The sequence below is a fragment of the Carassius gibelio genome, chromosome B12 (genome assembly GCF_023724105.1).
Source record: "Carassius gibelio isolate Cgi1373 ecotype wild population from Czech Republic chromosome B12, carGib1.2-hapl.c, whole genome shotgun sequence".
NCBI lineage: Eukaryota > Metazoa > Chordata > Actinopteri > Cypriniformes > Cyprinidae > Carassius > Carassius gibelio.
The window spans coordinates 5,238,257-5,248,974 of record NC_068407.1 but is presented as its reverse complement, the minus strand read 5'-3'; the positions used below and the strand labels follow the sequence as shown (position 1 = coordinate 5,248,974).

The 10,718-nt window shown below is 33.4% G+C and overlaps 1 protein-coding gene across 1 annotated transcript; it reads right to left on the bottom strand.

The window, feature by feature from the left end:
- oxld1 (oxidoreductase-like domain containing 1) lies at positions 1-1,502 on the bottom strand. Its single transcript, XM_052570415.1, has 2 exons — positions 1,290-1,502; positions 1-668 (listed from the first exon to the last, which is right to left on the bottom strand). Exons 1-2 carry the CDS (start codon positions 1,323-1,325, stop codon positions 297-299), a joined length of 408 nt encoding a protein of 135 aa, XP_052426375.1. The 5' UTR covers positions 1,326-1,502; the 3' UTR covers positions 1-296.
- Positions 1,503-10,718: the final 9,216 nt, after the last annotated feature.

The following is a 10,718-nucleotide window of genomic DNA, read 5'->3' as shown; positions in this document are numbered from 1 at the left end:
TTGTATAATTTTCTTTTTTCATTTTTCCAAAAATTTTACATTTCCAAAATTAATAAAACATAAAAAAGGAGAGTGCTAAATGTCATGAAAAAAATGCAAACAATGTTTATGTTCCTAGAATTAAGATTTATGGTCTTTGTGCAATATACATACATATTTCTCCTTTTGATTTGGGGGTGAAATATGACCCTGATGTGTTTTTGACAGAATCACCCCTTAAAATGTGAAAATAGTTTTTGCTATGAAACATTATAAATCTGTTCTCAGTGACGTTCAACAGTCCATGTTCACTATAATCAAGATTTGTTCTTCAGTAACTTGATCTCCATTTTAAGATAAGCCTTCAGGTTGTCATCGAGAACGTTCTCCTCAATGGCCGCTAGAGCTCTGTCTCCCCCATCGCTGTAATATTTCAGCAGTTTCTCAGCATGTTCGATCCACACACAGTTATGGCAGCCGCTCATGCAGCAGTGGCTGGGGGGAGATGGAGGGCCCTCGTCCGCAGGTTCTGGGACAGTCTGTGTCTGGTTAACACTGCTGACAGTAGAAGAAGAGTCTGAGCTTGAACACTGCAGCTCACAAGCAGTATAGTGCAAAGCTCTGCTCTGAGAAGACACAGTCCAGTGATGGGGTCTGTTTTTGAAGAGAGCCATGTAGCAGGTTTGCAGCTGTAGAAAAGAGTTACAAATAGATTAATGCAGTTTATGCAAGAATTCACAATGTTTATATTTTTCTAATTTTCTAGCTTTTCTCATTTTCAAATAGGAACATTTTAACTTTTAACTTCAACTTTTTCAACATTTTATAAATGCTGGGTTTTTTAAACAGTGATAAAAAAACATGAAATAAAGAAAGGAACACATCAATTATTATTTTGTTAGAACTTTTCTAAATGTGTTTGACTGAATAACTAATTCTAAAACATTGAGAAACTATATCCATCTATGCAAAAATGCATATCAATGTTAATATACATTAACATATATACATATATTGCATATGTATGCAATATATATACATTTATATAATTTATTAATATATTTTAAATTCCAGATTTCTAAAGTGCATGTTAATATATATATATATATATATATTTTTTGTGTGTGTGATTTCTTACATGAAAATTCAAGAGACAGTTACCATATTTCAAGAATGTCCCTTTGTCAGTGTCAATCAATCAATAAATAAACACAGATCTTCAAGCGCGGTGTATTTTGCTGTCAATATATTGTATATATGATATATTTTTATATCAAATTATAGCTGATATAAATGAATTTTCAACCCACCCTTCGCAAACATGGCACAACATTGAGTGAAGGCATCGCAGAAGTAAATGACAGCTCATACACTCTCTTCAGGAATCGCCAGGTTTTCCATATAAATTAGAATGTATTCGGTCTTCAAAATAAATTAAACAACAAACATTATTTTTTTTAAATCACACAACAAGTAACGTTTCAACTGGAAGCGTCCATATTGGAATCATGTGTGACCTCTGGTTGACGACTAGGGCGAATGCAGCTATCCAATCAGACCGAAGGATGAAAACATTTTGAGCCAATTAGAAATTGAGAGAGCGCTTCGGAGGCGGGGTTTGTAGAGAATGCAAACAAACTGAATTATATCCAGTAGATGTCAGTAATGGACCACAGTCCTACATTTGTCATGGAAAATCGGCGATGGCCCCATTTCCCCACACAGCAAGATGTCTAGAAGTTCAGATAAGATTCAAAATAACAACTGTATAAAGTAGCTACTGCTACTACTACTACTACTAATTAAAGTACCCAATAATACAAAATAATAATGACTATTAAAACAGCATAATGAAATAAAAAGTTATAATTAGAATACTGACCAAAAGAGCAGGTCACAATGTTGCTTGTTACTCATTACTACACAAATAGGCCTAGTATACAATTTACATAGCAAATATATGTATTTTACAATTAAAAATAAAATAAATAATAGAATAGTTATTTTATTAATTTATTAATTGTGTTACAATTAATCAGCTTCTGTTGGTCAGTTGTCCCTACTTTATTATTAATATTAAATTATAAACTCCAATTACAAAATTTACAAGACTATTCATTATATATATATATATATATATATATATATATATATATATATATATATATATATATATATATATATATATATATATATATATATATTATGAATATATATATACTGTATATATTCATAATAATAATCAATTAGCTTCAAACATATTCAAATTATCTTTATACAACTTTATGGTCAGCCAGATTGTGAATTATCAGTGATGCATGAATTATCAGTGATGCATGTACGTAATTATCCAGTCATTCCCACAGGACTGTGTGTTTTAGAAGCACCACAGAAACAGAACACACAGCACCCCTGAGACCTACAGAAATTCTGCATGATGGAAACTATTCATTTTCAGCATACACATGCTGTTTAAACCTTCTAGTTCATAACAGAATAAAACAACACTGATTTAGGATATATTTGCATATTTCAGATAACCGATACTCATGACTCAGAATCAAGTGTTCCCATGAATAAAAACCTGTTTTAAAAAACTAGGCTTGGCTTCCTTGTGATTAAGTCCTAAAAAACAAGGCATGCCATTCATATGATTAGCTGGGAATATTTTTTACTTAAAAGGGAGGAATTTTCCCATTTGCAGGGCAAGTATGTACAGGTTTCATTAGCTGTGAACTCAATGTTATATCAAAAGTATTAATTAAACAGGCAACTGGCCTGACAGGTTAAACTTAAAAATTGTGCAATGATATAACGTCATATAAACACACACACACACACACCTGTCCTAAGTGATACTGTAATCATTGGGATAGTCATGTAAACTGGGTTTGGAAAAATCAAGGTGGGTCTGAAACACAACATTATCAGAGCAGAGACTTTTTTAGTGATTGCATGAACAGGTGTGTCCATGCTGGACGATCTTATTATTGCTTGGCTGCAGTGAATGGATGCCATCAGAATTAGAGTTTTAACTGATAGACTGATAATTTTAACTGGAGCTGATAACAACGTCACGATACTCCACAAGTTATCCACACAACTCCAGTCCACTGATTAATGTCTTGTGAAGTAAAAGGCTGCACGTACATTGTTTTCTCCTTTTAAAATGATGTCTCGTCTGAATCAGGAGAGAAATAAGCACGGACTAAGCACCGTTTATGAGCTAAAACTTGTAAAAAGAAAAAAATATATAAATATATATGTTGCTAAATATAAGAGGACAACTGGGAATGGACTTTTTCACTGGATGAAGCAATATTATGGTTCATGGACTCATATCTTATACAGAAGCAAGAGTTTAAAAGTAAAAAAAATAAAAAATAAAAAAAAAACTTGATGGATTCTTACAAAAACACAGCCTTTTCACTTAACAAGACACTTAACCTTGTAGATTGTTGTAATGTTTTTATCAGCTGTTTGAATTCTCATGGTGGTACCCATTCACTGTCCATTGATATATTGCTAAAAAAAATAAATCATATTGAAAGGCCGTATGAGCAGTTTTAGCAGATTTAAGTTTCTGATAAGCGCTGATTCATTCATTGTCTATTGTTATTCATAAAGACAATGGATATCACTGAGTAAGGAAATAAAGTAGCCTATCAAGGGTGTTATGGAACCTGAGCTTTTAATATGCATATGCTTCCTGGACTGAACCCTCGCGAGCTTCTCTTAGTGTGTGAATCAGTAACTATGCTTGGCATTTGAGTATGTCCACGGTTCCAGAAGAGGAAAGGTCCTTGAACAAGCTTTCACACACACATAAGAAGCGCTCACACACCGTGCAAACTCGCACACATGGATAAAACACAAACACACACACTGCTGGATTATTCTTAAACGCGTTGCTATGACAGTAGTGGATTCTACATTTGACAAAATTATTGGACGCGTTTCAAACTCACACGAATGTGAAAACAAAGCAATAGAAGTTCTACCTTGCAGAGAGTCACGCGTAGCTACTAAAACATAAACGTCTCTTTCATTCGGCCCCAAATCAGTCTGGGCCATTTTAAATACATTAATCCCCACGATAGAAATGCTCTTTGCAGCACAATAAGCCCTGGCATATTTTCTGACAAGGTCTGCACATTCCTGACCCTCTAGTGCCTTCCTAAACTGCCTGTGCTAGAAAATGCCTGAGAACAAAAATGATCCATTATTGTCAGGTATTTCATTGTGTGTTTGTGTGTGTGTGTTTGTATGTATGTATAACATTTCATGATTAATGCTTTGCATAGCCTACATTCAGACATTTCTACATTAAAAATGTTTACCGTGCAATTATGTACCAAGAACAATATTTTCTTGTTAAAAAATAAATAAAATAAATCATGAAAAAAATCAATATGTAAAAATGTAAAAGTAATTCTCTTTGATGTACATACACACACATACATTTTCACATTTACCTTTTTTAGTAAGAGCAAAAATGAAAATATAAATATTTGTCATTACATTATGTGTAGATTCTTTGTAAATACATATGTATATATATATATATATATATATATATATATATATATATATATATATATATATATATATATATATATATATATATATATGTATGTGTGTGTGTGTGTGTGTGTGTGTGTGTGTATGTGTATGTGTGTGTATATATAAATAAGTGTTTTTGTCTGTTCAGAACATTTTTATGTTTATGATGTCACATCTTTTAATGAAAACATTCTTGTACAAAATATTCCGTTTATACACACACACACACAGACAAGATATAAGTGATATGTAAATAAACAGTGCCAATTTATGAGAACGACCCATAAATACTATGTAAAGTGATGTTATAATTGAAAACTATTCAGTTTAGCCCAGCTTGTGTACAACATTCTCACATCTGTTTTTATTATCTTCAATAAAGTTCCATTCTCTTATACACCTGCTGATGTGAGCAGCACATGGACAAACACCTGGAACCCTCCGAGACTCTCTTCCTTGTGCGAGGCGTCCTGTTTCCCTGCTAAGCTTTCTGCCACCCACACACACGCTTCTGCATGTGTCAACAGTTCTTTAGTAATTCTGAGAAGTTGAAAATTGTCTGCACTGTGAGTGTGTTATTTATAGCTCTCCACACCCCACATGAACGCACAATTGGGCCGTTATAGCACCCACCCATATTGAGATCTTTTCTTACGAACTGACTCGCTCTGTACTGCCTTCTGTTCTAATAGTGCGTGTTGAAGTTTTTTAATTGGCTCCGGCTGTGTGAACACTTGTTGTTTTGTTGAGCGTTGGTGTTTTGTCCTCTGTTACTCGAGGTGCAGAATCCAGAGGTGGGTTTGGGTGTGTGTGTGAGGGTCCTTCAGATGTCCTTGGCTTCCAAACATTAACCTGCTTTCACACAGGTCCAGCTTTGTCCAGCTCGCACAAAGACGACCCTGTTCCTCTTCTTTCCCAACAGGCAGGCTGAGACGGACACAGAATGACACCTTTGTGACAGGTTGTGCTGCTCTTCTATCTTGTCCGACAGTGAGAATAAATATAGAAAATAGTGCCATTGGTGTATTCTTCTCTCATGCAAACATATTGAACTACTCAAGCTGTTTTTTGATGTCGTATTTTGGTGTCCGGTATGTTTCAGAGTGTGAGCTCATGAAGTCATTGCTAATAATAATTGCACACAAGCTTCCCGTGTCATGAGGCTGTTTTGTGTCATGAAAAGTCACAAGGTACAACAAATTGAATCCCAGCAGGGACAACCAGGCAAACAAGGCCTAGGAGTCATGAGAACGGTCCAATTAAGGCCAAAAGAAGAGACAATCAGCTCTTGTGGGAATTTTGGTATTACCTCTAAAATCAGTTTGAGGCACCTTCCTTGAAGTTATAAGGAGATTGAGAGACAAATTACCTGATTTATGCACATAAGTTGCAAAATAGAGCATGTTTCTTTTTGTTTCCATTCTTTGTTCCTTGTTCTTCAACAAATCAATGAAAGGAGGTGCTTAGCATTCAGAAATGTTGTTTGTATACGTCAGAATTTCACATGAAATATTTGTTTAAAGGATTAAGTAAATATTAGATTTTAGTTAATGTGGTTTATTACTGTTGACAGTGTAATGTGACATCAATTTGTATATACATTTATATTGGTTTCACAGACTGTGATGATGCTTCACAGTTAATAACACTGTGAATTTTTTTATACTATACTATAGTATAAAACTATACTATAACTATAATATAATAATGTGCATTTATAATTTTCTTTCACTCACTCAGAGGTCACTAAAATTAATCTCCCTTTTTGATACTATAGTTTATGTTTTCTTTTGCTATTTTGCTAGTTTTCATTGCCCACAAGGCAGTCACCATTTCTGAAAATAAAGACAGTATGTAATTTAGTAGTATATTATAATCTTCAGAAAATGATTTAGTGCTACAGCATACCAGTCAGCTTTATGATTAAAAGGTTATAAGAAGGACATTATAAGACTAGCAGAACATGCTGTGGTATATCTGGGAGCTCTAAACGTCCTCACGAGTTCATACTAGCCTTATGATCTCTAGTGAGAGATCTTGTCTTATGTATTTTGGTTTCTGAGTGTAACAGATTACTGAAAAAAGTAGGACAGGGACTTGGTTTAATTCAGCCGTTTTTGTTCAGATGCAGATAGATAATCAGTGCCAGGTTTCCATCATACATAAAAAAAAAAAAATAAGTTGGAATCGTTCAAAATAAGAAATCAACAATATGCATTTAAAATTTAATAAAAATGGTACAAAGCTGTCATTGGAGTGGTACCCTAAGGTAAAAAAGCTCAAAAGTAAATATTTCACCCCTAAATGGTATATACTAGTACCTTAGAGGTAAACAACTATATAGTACTATATAGATAGACTTATAGGGTTTTCAAATCATGCCAACTTTAAGTGTGATTTTAAAGCCACTGATTAAATCTGCGACCTAACGATACTTAATGTTTCAGTCTGAATACAAAAATATTTGTTCAGTCACCGCATACATTCAGCTAATGTTGACCAGAGAGTACTTTAGCACTAGCTGCTGACATAAATATCACTTTAAAAACACTTAAAAACACAGAGTAGCAAATTCTATTCATCCAAGTTCTTTCAGCACTTTATTAATGAGTCCCTGGGCGTGTAAAGTTTGTTTGAGAACCTGTGAGGTGAACATGAGTTTGCAGATGGATTCATTCTGGTTTACTGAGTTTGTGTGTTTCACAACAACTGTTTTAACAGACACTTAGCAAACATGAAATGCCTGGCATGGTTCAATTTTTCACCTCTGTTTTTCTATATAGGTTGAACTCCATGTTAAAAAGGGGAAAAGAGAGATACGTAACTTATGTACCACAAAAATAGCAAAGGGTCGGTCTTTTGAAGTGGTGTGGTAAGAATGGAGATTGTATAATACAGAACATGGGAATGGTTTAATGGGTGGGTCAGTATGAATAATAAGCAATGTGGTGACTCCATAAACCAGATAACCAGCTTCATGGATCACCTTTAATTAAAGCCTCTCCCCACCTAGATGAGAACAGCTACAGTAATTCTTTGTAAGCCTGCTCCGGAAAGTGGTTGAATACTTCATGTTATGATGCAAATCTGTTTGTAAACAAAGATCCAGTTTCAGCTAGAATTTTAATGCATATCCTCTGAGGATTTAAGCCATATATATATTTTGAGTTTATATATATATATCGATTCGACATACTGTATGTTTGCGCAGCATTGTGAAAATAAAAAGGTACACTGATCAGTACAAGTACAGGGAAATAAAACGCCATCCCTTTATGAGGATGATCATTTGTAAAATGCACACTGAGTTTACATACAAAAGCTATCATAAGAAAAGTGTTGATATGATTGCCAATATTCAGTTAAGTCAATATTTAGTTTTTTAAAAGTCGAAAAAAGATATCCTAACTGTAATTTTGGGTCTTATTCAGAATATATAAAGTGCTGTATATATGTATATTAAATGACTAAAATAATAGTATATAATAAATAAATATAATATTAACATATATTCAGTGTAAAATGTTTAACATATCACTTTCATTTGTCCATGTGCAATATGAAGTATTTAAATATTTATTTGCTCATGGACAAATATTTTAGTATGTTTTCCCCAAAATACACTGATTATCATTTATATATACCAGTGATTTTTTAATCATTTATATATACGATTAGAGTTTTATTTTTCAGTTTTCACTTTAATTTTACATTTTAGTAATAGCTGTAGCTTTAGTAATAGTGTAGCTTTTTGTGCTTTTTTTTTATTTATTTTTATTTCAGTTTCAGTACAGATTTCAGATAGCAAGAATATTTTTAATAGTTTTAGATTTAATTTCAATTAAATAGCTCAGAAATATACATTCTTTGAAAAGTTTTAAGCAGAAAATAGGTATTAAATAATTCTTCTCATATAAAATGTCTGATTCTGACAGATGGCACTATCAAATCAAATTGCCGTGTTTTAAGAGTTGTTAAAGTAAAGGTTCATCTCATGTTAAAACACAGAGGCCAACAGCTTATAAACAGGTTCTGTAATTTACATAAGATATGTTACATAATTTAGCCAAGTGGGCGGAAATGAGGAAAATTGATACATCCATAACACCTACTCACTCATTTAATGTGCCAAATGTTCTTTTGGAATAGAATAACAAACAGCCGCAAACATTAATTCCATGCTGTTGAAAGGACACTTGTGTCTCAAGGACAGGTTTTTATGTCTTCTTTCTCCTTAAATACTCACGATGTTCTCAATGTGAGGAGAAAATTCTTATCATATTACCTATAGATTCAGCATCTAGATTTTACCGGCAGCGCTTAACATTTGATACACGGTCGGGACGGGCTGCAGGGAAGACATCCAAGAAGGCAGCCGGGGTGAACTTGATGAGAGACAGTGGAGAAACTACAGACACTTCTTAAATCATGTTTCATACCATAAAACTGAGAGGAAAGTTAGTGTTTCTATTGTGAAAGTATCTTGGGAGGATCCTGTGTGAAATGTAGACAGTACATTATTGCAGGGATAGAAAAATATTAGTTTGCCTCCAAAACATGAAAAGTGTCATTTAATCATTCCAAACCTGTATTAGAAGATGGTTTTTGAACAATGTTGGGATCCAAACAACACTGGACCCCATTGACTCTTATTGAGTTAAAGAACACACATACACTGTGACATCTTTTGGTTTTAGGTGGCTGAGATGTATTCATAACTTCAAAGCATAAAATAATTTGGTGGTACATTTGCGTACTGAGAACATTTACTGGAAGAGAAAACCACTGACAATGTATATGCAAAAACGGTTTTGAGTAGCTGTGATTAAATGGACAGAACATTCGGTTATGCTTAATTTGCAAACTCATTTTATGAAAAGTGCACCGTTCAGCATGATTTACCCGAGGACAACCTGATTTTTTTTTTCTTTTTGCATCTTTAAAAAATGTTTTGCATTTTTGCCTTGTAATTTTTATGAATCTGCTCATACTACAAAGTCTATATTTTGTTTACTTGTTTACTTAGAGAGTTTTTGATTTTAAGGCTGTGCTTAGGCATCACAACTGAAAATTCAACATCAGAATAAGTTATAATGTGTTGTTTCAAGTGTTTGTGCTTGACTTAAAAATAATAACTTAAGTTAATCCGAGTAGCAATTTTTTTTTTTTTTTTTTACAGTTTATGAGATGTGTATTTGCTGATAATGCAGATCCCAGTCTGGGGTCTGAGTAAGATTGCACCAAGGCTGCATTTAATTGCTTGAAAATACAATAAAAGCAGTAATATTAAAACAAGTTAAGAAACATTTCTTGTTATTAACAAATTTACAAACAGTAACTTGTTATTACTTGCACTACTCTGTTCATCCAGGAACACTGAATAATCCATTTGCACACTGAAATATATTCTCTATGCACTTTACTGTCCATTGCAATAGTGTAAATTATGTTCATGTGTTTATAGTCCTGCCTATAGTGTACATACACTTTTACATAATCCATCTGTATAGTATGTTCATAGTATACCTATCTGTATATCATGCTAATAGTATTTAAAATCTGTAAATTATGTCCATAATACTACATAATCTATTGTATTTTATATTGTAGTATATTGTAGACCTTTTGTACTTACTGTTTATTGCACTTCTGGTTAGATGCTAACTGCATTTTTGTTGCCCTGTACCTTACATGTGCAGTGACAATAAAGTTGAATCTAATCTGATGAATAGAAAGTTATAGTATGACATTATAAATGCCTTTAATTAATTAATTGCATCCTTGCTGAATAAATGTATTCATTAAAAATATCGAAATGACCCCTAACTTTTGGAAGGTAGTGCACATATAAAATTGCTAATACAGGTACAATGATGCAAAATACAATCACCTGTGTTTTGGTGAGGTGTTGAGGCAATGGCTACCTTTAACAGCCCTTCATCCGGAACCCTGTAGCTCAGTCTGACATACTGAGACACTTATCAGCAGTGCCTATGGAAATCTCATCACTAGTTACTGTGAAGGGAATTTTCCATTCGACTAACTTCCCTTTTGCAAGTTATCCTGACAAGGTCACACTCACAAACAGTCTCCCATTACGGAATCCAAAAATAGTATTTTTCACATGGAAAGCCATTTTGTAACTAGAGCACGATGAGTTAATAAATGTCCATGAA